The following is a 27,146-nucleotide window of genomic DNA, read 5'->3' on the forward strand; positions in this document are numbered from 1 at the left end:
TACCTTACATTCTTACATTAATTTCGTATATCATATCGTCTTTGACAATTTGATGTTAATTATATTGATAAGTCCACTGACATACAAGTGAAAGTACCCTAGCTAGCCCCCGAAGGCAACACTTGCTGTTACAGCGGCCTCTCTATGGTGCTCCTAATGTTACAGTTTTATTACTGCGATAAATAGCTGCAAGAATATTTCTAGACACTCCACAGTGTAATCCAATCGTGCAACATATAGCACTGTTATAGAAAATACTGAAGTTTTTGGGCAATTTTACTCTGATGACATATCGTAAATTAAGTTGTTAAAAATAGCCTTCATGCACATACATGGTGTGCATATTTCTGTATGAACTGGCCCTTACGTAAGTGTATTGCAGCTTCATAAACCAGCAACATTCATAGTCTAGGCGCACCATATTTTATATGAATTGAAGCAACCATAAGCCACTAATGCGTAACATATTTCATGTGTTCAAATTCATTATAAAGAGAGCAAGGAAAGGCCGACGAGTACAGATCGAGTCTGTACGTACTAATATTGTTTTTATATAAGAAAAATCGACTATTTCGTCTAAAAATGCATAGTTTCAGTCTTCACTGAGGATATTGATACTTGAGTGCTCAGTCTTGGTCGATTCATAGTAACATAGTTTTTTGAACTTGTTATAGATCAAGCTTATAGAAATAGATACATCGTTTCCCAAATATTGACAGCAGTGTCACTGTTCAATTATTAATAATAGTGTGTGGTGTGTACAATGTTTCATGTATATCTTGAAATAAGTTTTACATTAACTTGTCAACGTGTGGTTCGGATTTTTTGAGAAACGATGACACAAAATAGAAAAGAATCGAACATCGTAGAACTATTGTTTCCTTAAGTTTTATTTGAACAAATGGCAAGTGTTACTCATAAGGGATATAACGACGACCACAGCGCAAATATACTGAAGCGCTTGTGACCATCACGAAACGAAGCACATCAAATTCGACGCGCCTCCGAAGTAGAGGACTAATCAATTATACGACACATTCAAGAATTTTCATTTATTTCTATTTTTTTTGCTTTTTCCTTATTTTTGTCGGTATCGCTATATGTTTTAATTTAATTTAGCATTAAAGTATGGTAATAACTTCAAGTTTGCGTCCATCTTTTCATAGGATTATAAACGACTATAAAACAATATTATATCCAGCACACTGAATTTCACATCGATGACATTAAATAGTAGTTTAAACGGCTCGAGCGCAACGCAACTGCAACGTTTAAGTAGACGTGTCAAGCGAAAAGAGAACTAACAAAACAAAACAAACGTGAAGTTCCTGAGAGACGCGGCCTCCGGGGTCCCGCTGCGGCACACGGCGCTACTATTTCGTATACGACTAATAAATAATGTTGGCGCTTCGTCCGAAGCTCGTGTATGATATTTTTACTGCAACAGTCGCGCGCTATTAGAGAGTGGTCGATCCAGATCTAATAGATACTGGTCGATCAACGAAATATTGATTTCGATTGTTTCCTAACTACCCGCGAGTCAAGGGCTAAATCCAAACGTCCCCACACAATAACTGAGGGCTCCGTGTTGTGTCGTAAGAGCCAGAGACATCAACCCATGTTAAATCCATTCATACTCTGGTCAGTAACCCCAATCTTAAAGAACGACCGCATTGAACATCGCGCAGATCTATCGCATAGGCCGTGTGCAACATGGGACACCGCGGAGAGACCCTCGGGGGTCCCGCGTCTCCCCACTGTTTTATGTTAAATTATACATAATATTATGTTTTACATTTATGTAAAAGACTTGTTGATTGTAAAAAAAATATTTGCTTGTTATATCCCTATAAATGCTTCTGTTGTTTATTTGTCAAGAGCCGTGTTTGCCTTCACCGCAATGACGCACTCCTCACCGCAAGACTTCAGCACGGTGCACTGGAAAGAAAGAAAGAAAACACACTTAATAATATTAATGTATTCAGCGCCATTAGTTACAGTATAAGTCTCAGAACAAGATACGCGCGATAAACATAACCCTTCCTTGGCAGTCGGGTAAAAAGTGATGGCAATTCTACTCGCTTGTTCTTTATTACGCTTATGTATACAGATATTGTTTGACCAGGAGTCAAACCTTTAATCCACATCACATCTCATTTATGACTGCACTGCATTATATTTTTTGGCAAAATATTTTCGATGTAAAATAAAGCCTATTATGCTCTGAAAATCCTGTCATATGCGCTAAAGTGTGGTTTGAACCCATTACGTATAGTTAAACACGCAAAATTATTTATATGTAGATATATTATTAATTTCAATAAAAATACCAGACATACGTATTATAGTAGTAGTACTAGTAGAGATGTACTCGTCATAAGGTAGGTACGTGATTTTGGCCTAATATCAAGTAATACATATAATTGTACAACATAGCATTGTGACGGTTTGGTGTCAAACGTGCCCCATACATATGTAACAGGCGCGTTCGAACACAACGCGATAATGAATTCGTATTGTCGAGTTGCAAATTTAAAATCATGTTAATACATACAATACATTACTTAATGTCGACTTGTGTTATATTCGCGACAAATAATCTATATTTACACGTTCCATTACGGAGCCAAAGACGCCATTTTGTTTTCTATGGAGATAATCAGCAACATTTTATACGCAATTATAATTAAATACTATATTGTAAGATATAATTAAGCGCTGTATCAATAATATAATATTTCCATACTGAGTATGAATACATAGTAAAAGTTATATATGCGATAACATTAATAGCACCACATTGCAGGTATCTCCGATAATTCGCGAATACTAAGTTATGAATCACGTTTCCTACACACTCAATCATTTTGCAATGAATCTTCAATCTAAATAAAGAATCTACCTAGATGTTATTTCTCTAGATATGATACATCTGAATTAACAAAATATAATATAGAATCTATTTGAGAAAGTATTTCACCCAACAGCCTCATGTAGCAAAATGATGCGATCAATAAAAAAGTCCGCATCACTAACTTATTTCTTGTTGACACATATTTCCAATAAACGTTAGATAAGACGATAAGACAATCTACATGACTCGCTTTAAGATGCGAGCTTTAAAAAAATATGAATCCTCTTGACTAGCCTAATTTAAGATTAAGTTCCATCAATTATTTAATTGGTTAGTTACTCATTACTATGAATAATGTATTTTTTTAAACAGTCATTCTTACAAAGCTAACCTCCTCATTGCATTAATCTTTTGTTGATATAAATGTCTAAAAAATCTTTTGTTGTATAAATTACTACTCAACATTGGAAGGCCGGTTAGCCTCTTAGCTAGATCAAGCGACCAACTCACCAGCAACTCTTTGCCGCTGTCGAAGTCTGAGCGCAGCTGGGTGCCGAGATCGCCGTCGGGGATCTTGAGGTCCTCGCGCAGGTCGCCGTTGTCCGCCATCAGGGTCAGGTAGCCGTCGTCGGATATGTCGGTCAGCTGGTAGTCCTCGCGCTTCACGTGCGGCACGTCCATGTTGTGGGTGCTGGGGCAAATATCTTCGTATCTGGGTGAGAAGAGGCATCGTTAATAAGCATGTGTTTTATCAGTACAATGAGGTACATTTTAAAGCATATGTTCTAAGAAACGGAAGTCGCAAATGGACTTGCAATTCCGAGTAGTAATCAGATATGCCCCTAAAAACAATATCTACTAAACATGTTATATAAGTCTATGAATGTTAATGGGATACCCGGACTGGAGGACTGTACGTTAACGTTAATGTGTGACATCCATGATATTTATGGGCGTAAAAAGCGTGGCTTTATTTGTGTACATTTAACAAATGTGACTCTTCATTTACGGTATAACATTTTTTTAAAAATCCCTTTTTGGTCACATTTACCATTCGATCTTAAATGATCATTGTCTTCCATGTTTTTTTCTTGACCGACCCTAACAAGAGAAGTCGTATTTACGAGTATCTATTAATAGTAAACAAAAGGATGCGGAATGTATAATTTCCATTTAGTAAAGGAAACAATTACCACTTAACGTCCCACATAACCGTTTGCTACGAACATATTCATAGTTAAGTAAATGTATACTCTTAGCTCAAATACAAGAACATATTTTTGATGACACATCTTTTCTTAGTTATTCAACAATAAATTTGAGTAATATATGCTTGCGTAGTCTGCGTCAAATATCTACAGTATCAAATGTGGATCACAAAAAATGATTAGTGTTCATTATTTAATTTTATTTGCCATTTTTGTTTTTATATTTTTGTTTTTCATTTTTGTATATATGTAAATTTTGTAAATAAGTTGTTTTATATTAATTTCTTTTAATTTTCTGTAAGTTTAATTATAATTGTAAATATTTTTCACTTAATATAATAAATAAATTAAAAAAATAATAATAATAAAAAAAATACATTTCGCCTCTTTACTTATAAATTATTATTATTACATTACACACAGTTAGGAACTTATAAAACAGTAAATAAAATGTAAAAAAATAAATTAGTTAATTAATTAATTATAGAGATTGTGACGCAGTTATCTTGTGTTTATTGTATAGATAGATATAATAAATATTTGATTATCTTATATATTTTTTGTTTTCCTTAATTATTGTACACACAATTTATATGAAATGTCGCAAAATCTTTCACATAAGTAAATAACAAAAATATTAGTTTACTTTTAACATATAGTTAATTAGAAGTTATTGAAGAAAGCCCTTTATAACTCAACTACGCGTTAAAGTAATCGATAGTACAAATTACATCTATGAATCACATTCAAATAATTTATTAGTTCTCGGGAAATTGGTATCGATGACGGCTGCAATGCTTAAATAATAAATTAGAACAGTTGTATAGGAAAGAAAATATCATAGCATTATGCATGTGACCTCTACAACCGATCGATGGAAGAAAAGTGGATAGCATTTATAATTTAGTGGCCCTTGTAAACTGGATCGATGGACGCATTCTGTATAATAAATAAGGGCTTGTTTAGCTTTTCATTAATTCCTAATTCCTGAGTCTTAGTAGTGCTAACCGAATTTTGTCATTGATCGAACTAAGAGTAAAATTTATTGTAATTGGTGTTCTATTTCTATTCACTAATACATTTGTATAATCAATTCAATTTCATTACATTTAAGTAGGTACTTTTAATCAATTAAAAATAATTATATTCGACGTCATTTTTTATGTAATGTAAATAGGGAATGCGGACGGCACTAAAAGTTAATATTTAGTTTTAATTTTTACCCCAAACACCCAAACTAAAGCCAATCAAATATTTGTTTGCTACCCTAGATGGCGTGCCAGGTGTAGTACATGAACATTCATTGTACAGTCATTACATTTATATCGAAAGTCACATGAACTGAGTGCGAATCACAAATTAAAATGTACCCCATTATTTAAATTAATTTCAATCAAAGTTAACAACATCTTCAACAAACATTTTCACATCTTGTAGATAAACTTGGCGGGGTAAAAATAAAATAGCGAGACATCGTCGAAGATAAACCCATTACGGTAACTAAGTGAAACCGAGCGAGCGGAGCGTAGGATGGAGTTTCGCGGGCTAATTGATAGGTATCTAATATCGATTTGTGTCTGTAGGTGTTGATCCTGAAATTAAATCTCAAGTACCTCTCTGAATACAGTACAAACACCTGTGTGAATCAAACCTATGGCAAAGTATCCAGTATTTTTTCCAAATTCTTTAAGGTGTGTGATGTTTAGTTATTCGCTAAAACAGCACCTCCAATCAGAGAGGAGACCTTTTCCATCGTCCGAGCAATAACGGTTTGAGTATATTAAAAAAAAATGGCGTATTTATTAAAAAGAGCATGACATTTCTTTGTTAGTAAGTGTTTACTGTTTACTCACGCCAATAAACACTACCTGAAGTCAACTACAAATTGCTAACCTTTCCTTTAAAACTAATTAGCATTAGGCAACCCTGTAATGTTAGATGAGTAAATAAATAAAAAAACAAATAAAAAAAAATTACCACTTTTCAAACCAGAACACTGCAGCGCTTAACTATGTTGTTATAAGGTAAGAGAGGGGTGGCGGTGGAGTCGACTACGATAATACTACCAATGCACATTTTTATATAGAGGAAATGTGTTCCTGGACGGTGATCCCAATATACAGTTGTAGAATGAGACGCATAGTCGGAACTGGGGGTTTTATGTTCGAGTAACCTCAGCACGGGTGCAGTATGGGACTACACCCGCGACTCTATGGGCTCGATTGTCAAATAACATACATAGCATTAATAAACTCCACACAAAGGTTGCCATTTCGTAGTTCGACTGCGAAAGCTGCCTATATATTTCCGCCGTATTATAGCGCAGGTTAGTAGTTTTGTGTTCTTATTTGAAGAGTATGGTAAGGTTATTGAATTTATAACTTAATCTTCAGGGATAGCAGCATCTCTGGTGGACCTCAAACTAAAATCCTATTTGGGGTTGATTACAAATACCATGGGCGGTAATGACACGTGTCATTAGTATTGCTTGGTACTTTGCTAATCCAAATTTATATATTAAAAGTAAATAACATATTTCGACCTTTCTATCATCTTTGAAAACAACAAAAATGTGTGATCAAGTGACGACGTTTGTGTTAGGTAACTTTTTGATGGTATTAATTGGATTTGTCAACTCCATGTGTTTAATTCAGTCAATCAACTTGTTAAGACTACTTCGATTCCTTCAATGAACCATTGTAATTTCAAGCCACCAATAAATTTGTGCGATTATAAAAACCAACTACTCATACGATGAGTATATTGTAACTTGCGAGATTCAATCTTATTAATATGATCTTGAGTACTTTTGTAAAGATTAATGATATTTTTTTGAAAGTAATAAATTAAATATTGAGTACAATTTATAAAGAACATATCAAAACCATATTTATCTTCAACTGAAAATGCAAGTGTAAAATTTTCAAAAGGGGTCGCAAATACAAGCCGTGTACATGCTTTAGTTGAGATCAGACGTCAATTGAATGGTGAGACTGTCAATGGCGAATACATAGGTATATAATTCAGCAGGGAATCAATACAGCCGCGCAGCCTGACCTAGATTCAGGTATTGCAGGAAATAAGGAGATAACTACCTAAAACCTAGCCCACACACGGTACCCAGCCTCACTTTGATAGCTCTATTACATTTGGAGAGCCGTAAGTCAATTATTAGAAGCCCACTGTATACATAAAATGTCTCTTAAATATTAATTTTGTAGTGCTTCTTTTCTGGTCATTAAGGAAAATTAGAGTGATTTTTTTTACAAAATAAACACCATAAGGTTGGTCAGTAAATGCAGCCATTTTGTAGAGAACACTACCAGCAAAGTAAAATTATGAATATTTTATTTTTGAGGTATGACATATGATACCATGGGTAACAATGATTTTGTAAAGTTTTTTTTTTATATTTTGTAATAGTTTCACTCCTTACACGTTTATATTGGAATAATACGAACTCTCTTAAGTACACACACACAATGTATGCTTATATTTATTTGAATACTTATAAGCAAGGTTTCCCATCTAATTACCAAAGGGTAAATTACATCACAAACGATAAAGCAGTATTTTAGCGAAATACATCAAATTAAATCTATATTAATAAATCAAATTGTTATTGAAAATACGTCTAACCACAATGTGACACAATAATAATATCTTGTTATAAATTATTTTTGTCTTTTATATTGTTATTTGAAATACTATGAATGAAATACGGCGAATTTTTATAAGGTGTCGATTCTATTGATATTAATTATCAATTTGCGTGGGATGTTATTTCATACTATGTTATTTTTAACGGCAATAATAAGATATTTACGTTACGAAACTCATTTCTTAGCAAGACAGGAGTGGGAGGAGCCTCGCTTTTATATTATTTTATTTCTGTATTGGTATTGTTGTCGTTCTATTCCCAAACCCTTTGGACTAAGTAGGTGTGAGATTAAAGATATGTTTATCTCATAAAACCTATTTTTGATTATGACTCATTTCCCAGACAAATATAAAATATATCAGCTAAGGCATTTATTGTACATTACATTAAGCATTCGAATATGTTTCTTATCAATCGATGGAACTTTCAGATTTAATAAATTAAGTTTTTGTTACACAGTGCCCATGTGCTCATCAAAGTTATGATTAAACTAATGTAATGAGCTCTAAGATCTATTACAAATATTCCTTTGATCAACAGTGCACTAATATAAAGTAATTCTCAAAATCCTTATTGTTACAAATAAATTATTCCATCCTGACTATTTCGCGAAAATTTTATTTAATGACATTATGACGATCCGTATGAAATAACGATGACTAGATGGACCACGTTTTCTTTTGCTAATGATACTTTGCTTCCTTCCTTTCATCAGTTAAAAATAAATAAAATTTCACGTGGCATCTCGCCACGTGCAATGTCCATTCACGTGGCAGGTACAATACTTAAATATACAACAATATACGTAAGAAAGGATAAGAAAAACCTCACGATTATTTAAATAACAAAAGACAAAAACACTCACTTCTTTCCATTGAATATATCAATGCCGACGAGATGGACTTTGGCGTGGCCGTGCTTTCCGGTCTTGGAGGTGGACATCTCGACGATCTTGCACGGGCGGCCCTTGAGCATCACGAAACCGTTTTTGCGCAGGGCGGAGCACTGCATGGGGAAGGTGGCCGAGGCACCGGAGTCGCCGGTCTCGAAGTGGGTGTCCTCGATGTCGCCCATGTCGAGTGTGATGATTTTACCTACTGTGCGGAGTGATCTGGAAATGTAATGGGTTGTTATATTACTTGTTCACATATGCACGTTAGTTTTAATGAATCTTAGCCGAATTTTGTCTACCAAAGTTCGAATTTAGACAATTTGTGTTAACTTTAATTATCAACTCTCGTACTGTGGTAAGCAAAAATTGGTTAAGTACGATTATGCGTTATTTTATTAATCTTATTTTCGTAAACCCTCTTACAATCAGATTTCCTAGAACTGCACTAAAAAATCATATAAACATTTTCACATAATTTCAAACTGCCACACCTATTTCATTCGATATAAAATTGCCGAACTGATGTTTCGATTTATTTTGTAAAATGACACAAACTTTAGACCTTGTCACGGGTTTCTCTGGTTTTGGCGGTTCCATTTTAAAATTTCGATAACAGGGACTAGTCAAATAACTATAATTTCCCTAAACAGAATAGCCAACAGCCAACGACAAAGTGTTGGCAAAACTACATAAAAGGAATTGAAAAATTACATTCCAAAATAGATCAATCACACGGCTTATCAAATGTCACGAATTACGATAGCCGCTCAGAAATCCAGTACCAAATACCTGAACAGCAAAGCCAATCAATTAAATTATCGAGGGACTAAGATAAAAGGGTATTTTTATCTATTCAACCAACATTTTTACAACTCAATCTATGGCTTAAAGTGGAAGGAATTACATTCTTCAACACATGTAAGTAAATAACAATAATGATTGTAATAAAATATTGATTTCAGTAGCTGATAATGTAGCTTATCTTGCAAAAAGGAAAAAATCTAGAAGGCTGGAAGTGCATGGGGAAATCGCAGTGGAGTTGCATGTCTGCATGAGTGCCGAAGACCACTTGCAATCAGGTGAGGACAATTTTTAATCATTATTATCCAAGTGACACATGCAGTTCCATAGCGTCTCAGATGATAAGTGTACATTGGTATATGCATGGTACAGAGACCCTAAGAATTCTCAGGTAAATGAATATTCATAAAAAAGTTGTGGTTCAAATAGTGCTTCTTTATAAATTGTAATGTAGGTACCCCCAATACTGCAATGGTAATTGATTTCTGCTTAAACTAAAACCTTACAAGACTTGAATATATAACTGTATATAGGACAGTGCCTATTGAACCCTCTGATGGTAGCAAATATTATGGATATTATAATGAATATATATATTTAATTTTTTACTAGTCACAAAGTGAATCGACTTCCTATCCACCACATTAATATCCGTGGCTACTACCAAATGGTCGGAGTATAGATGATGTTTAGTGCGAGGAAACAATCCACACTAACACAAATAATAATTTCAAATGTTATTTAGAGTGTATTTTACAAAAGTGAATAATTTTAAATACTAGGTATTTTTAAAATTTTAATGCACTATAAATTTCTTCAACTCTCAAAAATGTATACAGTGTATTGGAATCAGATGCAATCGCTATCAGGTCAATTATTTGTCCTGACCTTAAGACTTTAGCTCAGAATAAATTGAGAGTGATTGGCTGGAAATATACATCAAAATCAATGATTTATTGAACTTCAAATGAAACCTATGAATATTAAAGATGTACATAGAGTATTTTTTTCTGAAAATAGGTATGTTATGTACAAGTACAATATACTCCTTATTATACTTTTGAAATTAGCCATTTTTTTAATTTTGATTCAAAAACTTGTCATCCTAAATAATAAAATGTCAAATACACTTTTCATCTTAAATCCTAAATAATTATATTTTATCTCTATTTTTTTTATTTTTAATATATAGAAGTAACATACGAGCAATCCCGTTAATGGTAAGTGGGCCTTGCCACACGTGGACAGTTTATTGTAACATTTGAGTATTTTATGACATTAATCTATACTAATATTATAAAGAGGAAAACTTTGTTTGTTTGATTGTAATGAATAGGCTCATAAACTACTGGACTGATTTAAAAAATTCTTTCACCATTCGAAAGCTACATTATCCACGAGTAACATAGACTATATTTTATATGAAATATATTTGATAAATAGATTTTGAGGCAGTACAAAGTTTGCCGGGTAAGCTATTTATCTATATTTTATGTTCGACCTGCGGAGGCACTACCATACCTTCATCTTACAAGTAGAACAAAAATATATATTGTTCACAACCAACACCCAACCACAACCAGACTATCACCCCTACCACCTAACCTGACCATTTTGACCAATAACAACCTTACTACATATCAAGCAATTAAGTCAAACCCATAAATTGAAGTACAATACAAGCAATTGGAGTCAGTTTTTATATTGTCATAATATTGTATGGATAAAAAATGTTGAAAAAATATTTAAATTTTCATAAATAATTAGATGGTAGCATCTAAATAATGCAACCTTGGCATTAACTGTGGTGTTGAGTCATTTGATGATGGAAAGTGGCACAGAGTAACGACCTGTAATCATTGAACTTAACATATAGATAGGGTTCAATAACCATATAGGTTTTAAAATGGGAACAATTGTTTTTGTGACTGTAAAAACTAACAAGAAGTAAGGTAAGCTTTTTGAGAGTATGTATGCTTGTCCCATTCTTTGGTATGTACTTCGGCCCAAAACAACATGATGAATTTTCATAAATGAGGTCTCGTTGGATTCATCGTCATTGTGGAAATGACACAGGTTATAATTTTAAACAGTCAACTTTTTAATTTAATGGTATTTAGTTATTTACTAATTGTTGCAAATTATGCACTTCTCCCTTTCATTTATCTGCAGTGACATTGAGTAAAATTTACAACACAATGCAACATTGCAATTAAAAAAATTAAATTAACATTGTTGTTCCATTGTAAATATATATCTTTTATTTAAATTTTTAATTTCATTTAATTTTTACTCTTTTAAATCACTTTCCTATACAGTTTGCGAACTGCCACTTAGTGTGGTTTGCCTTTCTAGAGTCAATATATGCTGCAAATTCTTAAAATGTTTTGTTTATAAATAATAAAATTTTTATATTTTCTTACATGTATTAACAAATATAATGTGTGAAATTATATTACATCAATACCAACTGTCCATATGTTATCCGTTAGCCTCATGGTATGAAATGATGAAGGTCTAGTCCAAATATTGACCAATATTGTTGATCATGCTCTTTCCACATTATATTTTATCTAGATGTGAAATAAAACCTTTTATTCCAAATTATAACTAATTATCTAAATTATATACACACTAAATTATAGTGTTATTACGTTATATTAATATATTAATGTTCTTTTAGATGAGATAATTTGTAATACAAACCAGGTTCCCTTTTAATAAGTGAAAAAATAATGTGGTAAATATTTGAATAGTTTTCGCAATTCACCATAAACTTGGCCAAATCTACAAGCAACAAAAAATGTGACAGCACAAAGTAAAAGTAAGTCCATAGTATTAAAAATGTGGGCCATAACTAGAAAGCATGGTGACAAGTCAAATTTTAGGTGTTTTCTCTATATATCTATTGTGGATGTGGAGGTGCATGGTCATAAGTTTATTATGGAAAATAAGAAATGACATCGCATTAATCTTAATCTTACAATGGCCTCATACTCGAAAATGTACGCAATCAAAACTATATAGATATAGTCACAATCGCTGCACCAAAATTTTAATGAATACGTACAGGAGTTAACACAATACGAACGATATCCAGGACTTCCGAGCGAAGTCTGCTACGACCTAACCCCACCTAGCGTTCTACTGTGAAAACCTTTGTGCTATCGGGAAAATACAGTCTATATGCATAATTGATGCACCTACACCCAACCAATTGATACATTGAACAATTTGTAAAATGACTTCAGGCCTGATTCGCGGAGGCGGTGACGGGTCGGAGCCAGCCGTGTGGTCGCCGAACATGTGGCTTCCTACAGGGACATCTTGCCAAACTTTTCGACATGACTAAAACACTCCAAATTTATCAACCACAAATTCCGCGAGGCGCTTACACATAAAACTGAGTCACGGTAAAATTATTATAGGAAAATATCAACATCATCCTTATTAAAAATCAGAGATAATGCAAGAAAAATAGCAGTTTGACAAACGTGCCGGCGCCGCAATACAATTAACTTCAATTTTACACATAATCCACACCGTTACTTGACTGCGATTTCACAAAATTATATTCACTGCAGAAAATACTTACAAAAACAATAATTACGACTATTGTAAGAGGATTCACGATAAAACTAAGATATTTATCGACACTCACATGTGACCGACGGGTTCTTCAACCGAAAGGTCAATTTGCGCCTGCGTAGCACCTTCATCACTCACTTCCTGTCGCGGGGTTCTCAAAATGGCCGAAACGCCGCCGCCTATTGGCGGCAATTATGGATGAATCAAAAGTGGACTTGAATAAAATAATTTAATGAATATTTTTAATAGTAAAAATAATCAAAATAAAATATTTTAACATATTTCTTAATTAAAATACAGTAGCGTTGTTAAATAAATGAGAAATTTTATGCAATTAAGAGTCTTTTTATTGGCTACCTGCTTTACCGACACTTCTTTATTTTAACAAAATTTCGATAGATGGCAGCATAACTTTGACGCGTGTGTTGTCTGCGAAGGACATGCACGTCAAGAGTAGTTTGTATCGATTATTATTGTTTTGTTTTTATTATATTTACCCTTTGTTCTGTTCATTTATATTTTAATTTACGTTATATTATCTTAAAATATTTTTCAAAGAGTATTTATACTATTTTAGGAATTGGATATCACAAACATATTTTTATACTATCTGTGGATTACATGTTGTAATATTACAGCTGTTTGGCAGATGGCAGTATTATCCACAGATATTTTTATCGTATCTTCCTGATAGATACTAGATGGCGCTAACAAGCACATTGGCGCCTGAATGTTAATTCATAGTTGAGAACCGTGGTTAAGAAAGTCGATATCAGTAGGTATGCAAAGTAAATAATTAAATTGGAACATATTGTTGAGCATTCTTCATTCAAAAGTAATTTAAAGTTAGATAAATGGGTTTGTTTGTTTTTGTTTCGCCTTATCTTACTTATAGAATACCTGATCAAATTTTAAAAAAGATAACCTTTGTATCAAACAATGCAGCCAAATGGTTAAACAAATGATCTTAACGTGTCCGTAATCAAGTTTTAACTTTAAATCCTTAAAGGAAAATAATAATTAGTCACCTACTTAGTTGCCTGTTTACAACCGAAATTCTAATTTAAAACTTCTAAGCAGGTAGATTTTCCTTTCCCTATAGGTTATTACGGCTTGGAAATACTCAATACTATAAATAATTTTAGCAATGGAAAAGAGAAATGATCTCTTAAATTTTGCGAACCAGTAAATAATGTCAGCAAGTTAAAATTTAAGTATTATACATACTTATATCGAAAATTTTGTAAATATCCTATAGGTACTTTTAAATCTTTTGACAAAGTAGGATAATGGGCAAGTAATTAATATGAATATGATATTATAGCATATGAATATGAATATAATACTACAGGTATAATCCGCGCCAAACTTCTAGTCCACTTTGAAGATGTTGCGCGCAGGTGTAGTCAGAAAGCCAATGCGGTCGAACACAATTGCACGCATATATTCCGTGGTAACAGTGAAGGCACACTAACTCAGCTATGTACTCTTGGGCGAGAACGGGCAGCGGGCGGGTGCCTGGGGGGTCCTCCGTCACTCGTTTCTATATTCAGAGCGGACTAGAAGATTGGCGCGGACTCTACTAAAGTAATATCGTATCTAGAAAAGATAAAAACTTTAGAAGCAGTGAAAATCAGCGAATATGCATGGGGGTTACATGAAGATAGATATTAAGCCTCCATCTCCCTGCCACCGATTATCCACTGACTGTGTTACTACGATTAATAGTAAATGAAAGCTTTCGTACATAAATAGATGAATACTGGTTACTATAGAGACTGATATTATGTCTGAGTAGGTACTTTTTATTCCAAACGCATATACTAGAGTTTCAAGAGAGCAGCGAGTGGAGCGCGCGCTTAAGAAACAAAAAAATCTAATAAGAATCAAATCAAATTGAAATCATAAGTATTTCTATCAAGAGTTAAAACATCCTAAGTCTTCAATGACTTGCAAAAACACTTAATCGCTCCATAATAACTACATCAATGGTTACGTAATTGTATCTCTTTTGTGCGAACGCAGGACCCCTCGAAGGGTTCCCCCCACAAGTGATTTATTGAAGAAAGCTTTTAAACCCTTGCGGTCTTTCTGCTCATTGTTGTAGATTTGTGTCTTTTATTACGGCACGGGTCATTACGGGTTATTCTCGGATTTGCTCTATTAATTCAATGTTCCTCTGTCATTATTCTGGGGCTAATAGCGTTTTGTTTGTACGCTTTTTTGGTTGATGAGTAATGTGTTTTTCGGGTACCATCGTGTGTTGTTTGTTTTGTCGTGCAGATGGAGAATGCTCTACCATACTGATCTAATGTCTGATGTTAATTATCATAGCGTCTCTTACATATCATGGAAAACCTGTAGATAATAAGTTTTAGACAGGTTCTAAAGTAAGTAAAGTAAGTAGTAGGTACCTAATATCATTCAAAAAATATTTGAATGATATTAGGTATCTACTACTTACTAAAAATGACGCTGTATTATGACGATCTACATTTTTTTCGATAAACCTTGTCCTTCCTATTTAAAACTTCAATTAAGGATATTTTGATGGAAGTTGTGCGCTTGAAGTTAGTAAAGCTGATTAATCTTCACATAGGTCGATTGCGGTAACACCATGCTACCTGTATAATCGGTAACTTTCCCTTATTTGAATCAGGTCTCCCGCAGAATAAGAAGAGGTTAAGTGTCACCACGAGATTTTTTTTCCATCGACACTATATCAGAAGAGACGTAATCTGGCTAGAACGAAGCCAAGATAGGGAGTAGAACCATCTGCGTTTCAACTACAAAGGCAGCATCTTCACAAGTATTTCTGCTTATTAACAGCAGTGCTGTGCTGCTGTGTTCCGCTTTGAATGGTGTGGTAAGGGATCTCCCTATCTGGGAGGATGTATATAAGCGTTGCAGCTGAGCCCTCAGTGGTAGTAATGCATCTGTTGCCAACCTCAAATAGGAATCTTATCGGGGTTGATTACGGATGACCAAGCGGCAGTAGCCACTTACCTACCTTCAGATCGACTGCATGCTCGTTGGCAGTCAATATTAAAAAACCTAGTTATTTCATAGAAGCTAATCAGTTATACTTTATTAAGTATTAAGATTAAGAGTACTGTAATTCGGGAGGCAAGAAATTAAACGGCGCGGATAATCCTTGGATTAAGTTGTCTCGTTAATGATGTAAAACCGTTTAATGTTAACTTACGTTTAGGGATATCTCGGGAGCTTCGGAATTACAATTAATTAATAAGAATTTGATTATTATCTGAAGGTTATTTATGAATTAGGCTGGGCTTGCAATTTGTGTAGATTTAATTACTAAGAAAAGTAAATACCTATAGGTTTTGAGAATGAAGTGCAAAAGATCATCTTGAGATCAGCCTAACAATTAAAAAAATTGAAAAAGGAAACCTGCATACCTGAGAGATTAAAAAAAAAGAAATCTCAAAGGTATGTGACCACTACTACGCACTACGCGCTTGGCCAGCGCGGTGGACTATGGCCTAATCCTTCTCATTATGAGAGGAGACCCGTGCCCAGCGGTGGGACTGTAATGATGATGATGAATGTTATTGTAGGTTGATTAAAGATTAAAGACCTACCTAGCTAAGACCTACCTATTGACCATCAATTATCAATGACTACCAACTTAGATACCACTTCGATTGATTGATTATTTACAACCACGTGGAATCCATGCTTGTTTGCTATTTTTACTTCATAAAAAATCTATATTTTATCATATAACTTACCTATCTGTATTACTATACCTACCTAGATACCTATACCTAGATACCGAGATAGATTAAATATGTAGTTAGACAGATAAAATAATCTTAGAGAAACAGACATAAAATATGACAACTAGTCTTCGAACCGTGTGGCATATCAAGTGGTTGGGTTTGGGTTTGTTTGACTATTTGGGTTTATTTATTTATTTATTGGGTTGAAACCCAAGGAGTGATGAGGTTGTTATGTATGTGTTACAGTCAAAGTGATCAAAAAGCTATTATACATGCTGGTTAATATGTATAATGGCTAATTTGTCCAGACAATATGATAAATTAATTACTTTATCTGGCTGTTATATATAATAGCAGGTTAAAGTTAGTCAAAGTAATAAATATGTTATTGTAAAAGCCCGAAGTAAGGTAAATCTTACGATTAACTAAAATTATTAATGATGAATTCTATAGGATCAACGTCATCTTAGTTGTTGTATTAGAGTAACTATGAATCATATAGTTTTAAGAAAAACTGAAATAAACACTTATAACCTTTACTTATACTTGTTTTATTATTTTATCCAAGTCTTTGAAGAAATTATATATGTATACATAATGGCTGGTTAATGTGATTAATTTCGTGTTATTTTTCACTTTGACCAAATTGAGTAGATATTATACATAATGGCTAAATAGGTATGATGTATAATATCTGAATTTATCACTTTGACTGTAACATATGTATGCTTATAATCTTCACATGACAAAATGTAACTGTACCTATCTTCCACTGCTGGCTTGAAATCTCCTCGAAAATGAAAATGGTAGATCATTGGCCCTCGCACTAATCAAGTCTAAGTTGGTAGAGCTTGAATACCGTTGATATCGTGGCTTAAAAATATTCCAAACTATTATATTAAGAATTTGATTCCTAAATGTACCTATGTCCTTATACAGAGTAGGTATTTTTTATAAGATTTTAACATCACAGAATTAATTACATGTATTATACAGGTTTAGTGCCTTGCAAATATAAATTACAGAATTTATTTATTATTTTTTTTAGGATTAGGTTAGCTAATTAAAACAACAATAAGGTATAATGCAATTTGGTATTAAAAACTACATTTATAATAATTTCCAGACTGGTGTCTTGGATATGGCGGAGAATAAAAGCGAATAAAGCGAAGTGCGGTGATGAACTCGCAAAATAAATTCGGCGCGTAAATGAATACGCGCGGACAACAGCTCCACGCGCCATTACACCCGCGCGATTACTGAACGACCATTCAAATGAATTTACCATATTATTTTCATTTGCTAATCCCCCCGCGCCCGCAAACTCCATTTCGCCGCCTAAACGCGCGCTCAGCCAATTTTTTAAGTGTGGCCCGCTCAAAATAAATTATGTAGCAAATGGGGAAGGCGCAGGACAAACAAGTCAAACAAGAAATAAAACGGATGAGCGCGACTCGTACCGCCAGAGCGAGACGGCGGTACCGACTCCACCTACGGCCCCCGCGCTCCCCGTTCCACTTGAAGACGGCCCCGAGAGCTAAGCTTTCGTTTTATTGTCACTTACACCTCGCCTAAGATTTGTTTGTCACTCAAAAAGTCTATATTCAGTGTCATTCCACTTATCAACAGCGATATAAAGTTCATATTAAGCCACCTTGTTGTTACTTAAAACCTTCTACTTTGGTAGAGCGGCACAAGATAGTATGTTTTGAATCTGTTTTGATAATCAAAATTTAAGCAGCTTATTTTTATTGTGTTTGTATATAATTAATTTTGGATGCTAATTATACATATATTGCATTTATTTTTGTAACGGTTTAGATAAAAACATATTATAAAAGCTCTTTTTTGACTTAAATACATCTTTGATTTTATCTTATTATGATTTATATTTTAAATTTGTCTTATAACATTTAAGTTTAATTTAAAAGTTTGATGAAATATTGACAAACTGAAGTTTTTTTCTTTAAAATGTCGTAATCTCTACCAGCAGGTATGCAGCCTCCTGATGAGAAGTGTTTACTGCCATCCATTCCTGGCCAATTCCGGCATATATAATTGATAAAATTCCATTGATTCTTTAACTATGAGATTGCACTTATACGGACACTACTTATATAAATAGTAATATTTACCTACCCACATCAGAATTCCAGACTTTTACTGGTGTTTTTCATGGTCTATAAGTATTCAGGAATACATTTTCGCGACATTTGAAACCTGCAGAATATGGTTTTTTTTTCATCAGTGGACCCGTATTTTCTTAGTTATCAAAAACTTCTTGTAGGACATAAAAATAGGTACTTGGGTAGGTACAACATTTAGACAGTTGAGAAGCAATAAAATATTATTTAATATTTGTTGTAGTTATATTAGATCCATTTTATAAATTTATTTTATTTTAGAGAATAATAATATTTCTTGTAGTTATTTTAGGTCCATTTCATCCATAGATTTTTTATCCAAATATTATTATTCTCTAAATTAAAATAAATTTTATAAAACGAAGTCGATAAAACATTAATAAATTCAATCACTTACCTACGTATAGGGAATAAATGAAGATTATTCGATCTTGATCAAACTATATACCTAAGATATAATAGCTAAAACATCAGATATAATTATTTCGGGCAAATAATATCAAATTCTCTGGTAAGTAATATTGAGGTATATTAGAAAATTAGATATCGAGCCAATTACTTACGAATAGATAGATATTAAATCAATTATAGGTAGATCTTTAACTACGAATTCTCGATCTAAACTCTAAATATTTAATCATAAATGTTAAATGTTAAACTGTTATATAAAATTGGACATAATCAATAATAGTACAAAATTCTGCTAAATATCGGAAATAAAGTATAAATTTATATTTTATCGAACTAATATCGCGTGATTACAATGCCATCTTTGGGCATGGGTCTCAAGTTTAAAATAATTAAGTACCGTAGTCCATCGCATTGGTCAATTCTGCTTAAGATGTTTAGGTCTCTACATTTTGTAATAAATCGTATCGTTTTACAAGATTTTCTTTGTTAGGCTTGTATCTGTGTAACGTTTCACAGGGGGAAATCTCAATATTAGATAGAATATTAGAGTGATGTTGGTGTCGTGGTTTATATGAAATCTTGCAGAATAACATTATTTTTATATATGTATAACTACTCCCGAAGACTAAGATGATGTACACCTTGCAAGAATTGCTTCAGGCGAAAAATTGGTGTGGCGGTGTCTTGTCGTGTCCTTCCTGGTCGAACCATACCTACTTGATCCTCCTTTCAAATAAAAAAAAACGCTTGATGTATCTACTTACTAAAAATAAGTGAATTTGCAATCAACTTATTTTAATTTTCAAATAATATATTCACAAGATTGTTACAATCGTTTTCTTTGATTCTGCGGGGATGGTATGTTTTTCTACATCGGGTTGGTTAGAGAATGAAACACTAGCCCGTGTAACATTTCATAGGGGAAGATATCGTAATTACGATTACTTGTATTTGCGTTTGTGTGTGCTACGAAATCATACAAATGTTCATAATTTTTACAGTTTTCATCATTATCCTGTATATCTATCATCACTACCTGAAGAAGATCCTAGATGCGTTGCTAATTCTGAGTTCTAGAACCCTTGAACCATAGATACTTCCTGTTACATCTAAAATTGCTTAACACCAAAATATTTTTTTACTTCAAAGGTAACAATGGTAAGTTGAGACACGGTAAAAGCTATCGAAACAAGGTAGAGGTATGAGAGCCATTACAAGTTGTTAGCAGATAACACGGTGATCGCTAATTGGGTATCTTAACCGAACTGGGAATTCGGTCCAGTAAGATTGCGGAGAGGATGGATGTTTTGGCACAATTTTATCTAATAATCATGTGTTGTTATTTATTAAATAAGTTAATTTACAAATAGATATAAATAGGTTAAGAAATAAAAAGAAAGTTATTTACATTTTCAGAAATTGTGTACTTTTCAATGTGGTACTTTTTAGAATGATAATTATCATTGTAGGCCTGTAATATATACGTTGTGGACTTCTGTGGAGATTTTTATTAGTATCTTAATGCCACAAAAATTTATAAGTTTTTTTTTGGCACTAAAGTCTTCATTTAAAGTGAATGTAGGTCATTGTAGGTGGCATGAACCTTTTGTAAGCATATCGATATTAATGTATTGCTGCCTGGTATCAATAAATGCTTTGATTTGAGTTTAATTGCGGTAAAGAAAAGACACGAAGCGTTGCAAGTTAGCCCTTAGAAACAGCCGGGCCAATATAGGACTAATAGGACCAATAAAATTTGAACTGTTTTTTTACAGGCAATACACCTGATGGAAGGTGGCAACTGCCGCCCACGGACACTTCTAATCAACCACACATAATATCAGAGTTTTACGAGAAGTTGGCCACATATGTTTTGATACCTCTGAAGACTAAGTTAAAACGCTTCGTATAAGTAAGTGTCTCCCTTGCTCTATAACCTTCAAAGATATAATATGTCTCATAAGGCCTCTTGTTATTAAGCAGAAATTGGCGAAGCGGTGGTGCCTTCGGAGACGCATCACAAAGAGCTCTACCAGCACAAACTTATTTATGACCAATAATCGGGTTTTATTAAAATCTTCATGGTTGACAGTGATCATGAAGTGACAGTGAATCATAGTGAAATCATGCTTTTTAATTATTAGAAGACCCTAAAGTTTAAGTTGATTAGGGCTAGAAGCTAGTAGAGCTATCCTGAAAATATGTTAAGTTAACAATAAACAATATCTTTACGCTATATTAAATAATCAAAATTAGATAAATAAAATTGAACATTAGATTTAAGAATATAGAAAGAAAATAGATGTATATAGATACCGATAGATCACTATATAGTTTCTTATTTATTACTTCATAATGTGCTATTTATATTCGTATAAAGATTTACGAAAAACTGTTTTTTGATTAAAAAAAACATAAAGTTATTAAAGTAAGGAAAAGCTTGTTTTTGAAGGAATTAATTAAAATTGGCAATTACTTATAGTGAGTAAAACATGGACAAAATAGGCGATGATTGAAAAGTAAACAAAGTTGAGGGGCACAAGATTAGCCGTGTTTCAGAAGTGATCAGAAAACGAGTACAAATTCGATTATCGTCGGTTCCGCTGGCAACCTGACCGGCCGGTCACTTAATTCAGCTCATTCTTTCTCTCGCAATCTTTTCGACTGCCCGAGCATGCCGTTAAAAGTATTTCCAAACGTATAAATAATTTACGAAACGAGGACATAAAGTTTGCGGAGCGACCCCCGCATGCAAATCGAGTTGAAAGAAAGAAGTGTCCGCGATAGAGTCGCCGTCTCGTTCTGGCTTAGGCGCCCGAGCTGGGTGTTAGAACGAGACAGCGGACTGAGTAGATTATCGTCGGAGCAGGAGCGAGAGAGAAGTCGGTAGTTGCGTTCGGTAAGTGAATCAGTGCCCGCGCTCGCTATTAAATCAGGACGCGGGAGCGGGGAGGCGCGCGTGCTAAAATGCTCTTTACGGGTGGGGTTTTGTTTGCCGAGGGCGGTTTCTGAACGATTACTCGCAGTTCGGTGTTCGCGGCGAGTGATCCCGCCAGTCGCCAGTCGCTCAGTGCCGCGGCTCGCGAGTGCGCGTGTTTCCGAACGCATGGTGAGGATGTCAGCGCGGTGACCGCGTTTTCTCGCTCGAAGTTAGGCGGGAAAAGTTCCCGCCCACAACGCCACAAAATATTTTCAGACGCTAATAAGGTAAATTGTTTAAAGTTTTTTAATATGGGTGAATGTAGTTTTAAAGTAATTTAACTTTCCTCTTTATTTCTTTATTTTTTTAAATGCGCATCCTACTTACACGTTACGTTAAGAAGAAGTAATTTCGTCGTTTTCATAAATACGAAAATTAGAAAACAATACTAGGTATAAAAAAGTTCGAAATATAATTTTGTAATGGTTTTATCTTAATACTAAACACTTCAAAATAATAGAATACCTTTACCTACACAAGAAAATTCCCCGTCGACTCTCTATAACGTTCTAAATACATTAACATTTTAAATAACTCATTTAATAGCTGTATTATCGTTTATTAATAACAAAAATGTTACGCTACGCTACGATATTGTCTTTTAGGGCCATAGATTAGTAAAGATTACTCACTCCTAACAAGAAAATGTACCCAGTTTTGAGAATTGAAATAGTTGCGTAAAAAAGTTTTGCCACGTCTCCGTGCTAAAATGCCCCTAAAATATTTGAAATAATTATTTATTTATTATGTAAATTACGCAGTATTAGTTATTTATTCGTAATTTTTTTCTAAACATGTTTTTATTTGTCAAGAATTCAAAAAAAGAATTTACTAATAAGCCGTTTGTGGCTTCATTCAATTTCAAGGTGGCGAAGTATCTTTACTAATCTATGGTCGTAGCGGGCCTGAAACGCTACGATATTGTCTTTTTAGAGTCTAGAAAACTCACTTAGGAAGTATTAGTAAATCCTCTGGAGTTCTAAATATCTTTAGTTCTTTACATTAAAAGAAAAAACCGTTAGCCAACCCATTTTTAGTATAGCATAGTTATTGACTCTACATTTTACATAATTTCATCGTAATTTTGATTAACAGTAACAACAAGAACGTAAAAATAAAAATAAATTAAATAATAATTAATACGTATCTTTACAATATTTTCCAATGTTTTGACTCAATGTATTTTTATAAAATTAATCTTTACGACTGAAAAAGTGCAAGGCATTTCAAATAAAACAGTAACATATTTTAAAACAATAATACATACCATTATTTTAAAATACAAATGGAATATAATTAAAATATTGCTTTATATAAGAAAAAAAACAATGTGAGCCGTCACGGGACGCCTGGCAGATGTGAAACATCGACATTATTTTGTAAAAGTAATATGCAGAAAAGAACATATTGTGATAGGAACTAAATATGTCATAATGATAAAATAAAATATTACGATTTTATTACACCGTACACACTACTGCATATAGACTGTATATATATACCATCGTATAGCGTGCACGGCATGCGTCGCCACGCCAGAAATCGGTTTTACGTGCGGCTATAGATGTTTCACATCAAAAACTTCATTTAAATGTCGTTTTTCCTGTGATCCTTGTTAATTTCTATTTGCTATTTAACCAAATATTAAGCACCATATGAGACGAAACTTGCCGATCGTTTAAAATATATATTAGAAAAGTATCACATAAATTAGGTCTTTTAAATTCTGAAGTATGTACTTGTTTTAATAATACTATCTGATATCAAATACCAATACGCACTTGACCAGCGCGGTGGACTATGGCCTAATCCTTCTCATTCTGAGAGGAGACCCGTGATTCCGTCGAGAAGCAGTGGGACAGTAATGGGTTGATGATGATTAAATGGATGCCCGGGAACATAATAAAAATATATTTTATGAAAAATATTACGTAAAGTTCTGCAGCGTATCAAGTTTTTATACCTATGGTCACGGTTTTCTGTTGCTTTTTAAAATATTTAATTATGTCGTTTATTTAAATAAATACTTTAGACAAAAACTATAAGTTATTTACAAAATAAAGCCAACGAAAAATAAAACATTTCTGAATTTTTTATGAAATACTTTCTTTATTTGTTAAATAATTTATTTCCCGTCTTATGTGTGTGTGTTTTTAAGTGTTTATGAGCCTTTACAACTATTGTGGGTTTTTAAAGAAAACTTAGTCTATTCTTGTATTCACGGCAATTTTATAATTATTTGGGGGTTATTTAACTCCACATTATTTGTATACCAATGATAACAACATTCTGACATTGAGTGTATCATATCAAATATGGTATAGTCCGCGCCAAACTGCTAGTCCGGTTTGAAGTTGTTGCGAGTCATACATAGATAAAGCATTTCATTAAAGTATTGAGTCGGTACATGAAGTCAACTTAAGGTTATTTTAATTACATAAGTATATTAAGGGCGATATTTCTTTTCCAAAAATCTAATGATATTGTTATGTTTTTCTAATGAATGTTAAATATTTTTTTAGCTCTGTGGTCTGTTTTTATAAAACCAATTAAAATAAACACGCTTAAGAAGAAAAGAGTAAACATAACAAAATATTTAAATGTCATTGAACATTTCAATATCATTTAACAAAATGTTTTTGTGGTCGTAGCGATTACAAGATTCTAGGATATAATATGTATTATATGATATAGTTAAAAAATAATGATGGTTGAATCATTTTATCCACTAAGCTAAACTTATGAAAAAATAGCAAAAGACTTTTTCATACACCTCTACCACTCAATGATCACCTCTAAACCACCCTAAATAAGTTTATATTACCTTTACTACCCTAAGGCCTTATCCTTTTAAACAACGCACCCAGTGCTTAACAATGTTTTATAAGATACAAAAAATACTACAAATGGTCACCTTAAAACATTACTTACAACAATTGTCCTATTACCACGGCCAACAAGTAGAACAATATTTGCAACAACTTATTCACTTGTAACTTCGCACTCAAAATGTCAGCCACTGAGGCGTGACGTCACACTGCACATGGTCTCAATCAAGCAGTAATAGAATAAAGGCCAATAAGGCGCAGCGACCAATGAGCTCAATTACCAACTGAGTCTTATTGTATTGATATGCAATCGTAGCCGGCGCCCGACGCAATTATTGTGGCGCTATGCGGTATTTGTATCGTCTAATAATATTATTATTGATTGTAGATCAATAATGTGCTTCCAGGGATCGATATATTGCGCTTTGAAGCAATTGACGATCAATTTTCAAGGTAGAATCATGTTGGGTGCGGCTCATGTTACACTCTAATATTTTTATGTTGTAAGGTTGATTTGAAGGGTGAAAAAGAAAGGAAAAATAAATTTAAATTTGATAAACAGATTAAAAATAATATATTGTTATTATAATTTGGGTTAGAACCCACTTAGAAGTTACTTAGAAGTAATCATAGAGACTTTTTTTTATTATAGCAGAACCATCAGAACCAAATCACTGAACAAATATATTGTTTATCTGTTTTTTACACGTGTAATACACGATTACAATAAAATTGATTTTATAATTAAACCTTGAGGAATAACTTAGTATTCGGCAAAACGATGACAAGATTAAGAAAGTGCTACGCAAGGTCTACGAGGATGCTACGAATCTGTACGGTTGCGTTTCCTTAAAACCGTTTTCGGCAAATTCAGATTTGTATTTTTATACTATCAAGAATTTCTGAAACACCTATTTATTTATTTTCACTTACAACATAATTATTTTTCTTATATTCGCCGATATAATGTATATTTGCTGTAAGTTGGGTCTAATCATTAGAAGTGTTGTTAGATGTTCTTAAATTAAAATTAAAAATACAATTTATCTGATAATACTATTAAAGACACTAAAAGTTTACACAAGATTTGATGAGGCACACTATTTCTGGGATTTCTATAGGATTTCTGGTATATTTCTGGAACATGTCAAAATTTACCTACAGGTCGAGATTTAACTTCCCGAACCAAGTTGGTGTTGTAATTTGGGTTGCTTCAACAATTTAATCCTAACTCAATACAGCTGATGGACTTGTCCTACCGGAAAAGGATATTGAGAAGCGAGGTAAAGTTAGTTAGGTAACTTAACCATATATTATGTTCGCAGTAAAAATGAAGAATAACTTTCATTACGATTCTAGACATTTTTACAGGATTATAGTTATGTTTTCATGACGATTCTTTATTCCTGGTTTAGCCTTTTGTTAGCATATTTTTTCTAAGGACGACATAGATTTGAAAATCTCATTAATTTTATTCGTAGTAATAAATACTAAACTCATAATAAGTATTCATTAATATTTAAAAAAATAAACTCTAAATAAAGTATATGTAGGGACTTACATCAGACAGTTTAAGAATGATAAGAAATAAAAATGCAAGTAATATACAAGGGATCATCTCATAGTTGTAAATTCTACCATAATCATATGATTGATGATATCTTCGTTATTGATATCGCTATGCGGCCGAACATTAGCCAAACAAAAATGAGTAACAAATGAAAAGACAAAAATACTGAAACACCTTGACTTTATCTATTTATATCTATTTTCTTAAAAAGATGCAGCTCCCTGGTGTTCGGGATAGCTTCAACAGCATTCTGAAGATGATAAGCAATAGAGTAGACTGTAGATATATTTCTCATTGCAGTTCTCTACATTTAAAATTGTAATGTAACTTAAAAATGTAATTGTAATTTAAAAACGAGTCTTTGTTACTTAAATAAATAATTAAATTATTATTATTATTAAGAAAGTCATCGCTTATCTCCTAGTCACACGCAGTCAGACGTATCGGCAAAGCTAGCACGAAGCGA

General features: G+C 33.2%; 2 protein-coding genes across 3 annotated transcripts in view; one reads left to right on the plus strand and one right to left on the minus strand.

The window, feature by feature from the left end:
• Positions 1 to 1,779: 1,779 nt before the first annotated feature.
• eEF5 (eukaryotic translation elongation factor 5) lies at positions 1,780 to 13,226 on the minus strand. Of its 2 annotated transcripts, none has more exons than XM_073088603.1 (4): positions 13,078 to 13,226; positions 8,589 to 8,834; positions 3,365 to 3,566; positions 1,780 to 1,938 (listed from the first exon to the last, which is right to left on the minus strand). In XM_073088603.1, the coding sequence occupies exons 2-4, from the start codon at positions 8,795 to 8,797 to the stop codon at positions 1,867 to 1,869; spliced, it is 483 nt and encodes a 160-aa protein (XP_072944704.1). In that variant the 5' UTR covers positions 8,798 to 8,834; positions 13,078 to 13,226; the 3' UTR covers positions 1,780 to 1,866. The 2 variants fall into 2 exon arrangements, with proteins under 2 accessions (XP_072944704.1, XP_072944705.1); XM_073088604.1 differs by having other exon boundaries at positions 13,012 to 13,130.
• An 8,825-nt stretch (positions 13,227 to 22,051) lies between these two features.
• The window catches only part of Drgx (Dorsal root ganglia homeobox), a 73,451-nt gene continuing 68,356 nt past the window's right edge, over positions 22,052 to 27,146 (plus strand). The window contains exons 1-2 of the mRNA XM_073088987.1: positions 22,052 to 22,188; positions 22,329 to 22,509. Coding sequence (XP_072945088.1) covers positions 22,052 to 22,188; positions 22,329 to 22,509 — 318 coding nt within the window. The remainder of the gene's footprint in view (positions 22,189 to 22,328; positions 22,510 to 27,146) is intronic.

The sequence above is a fragment of the Epargyreus clarus genome, unplaced genomic scaffold (assembly GCF_041222505.1).
Source record: "Epargyreus clarus isolate Ecla_fem2 unplaced genomic scaffold, WU_Ecla_fem_2.2 ptg000027l, whole genome shotgun sequence".
NCBI lineage: Eukaryota > Metazoa > Arthropoda > Insecta > Lepidoptera > Hesperiidae > Epargyreus > Epargyreus clarus.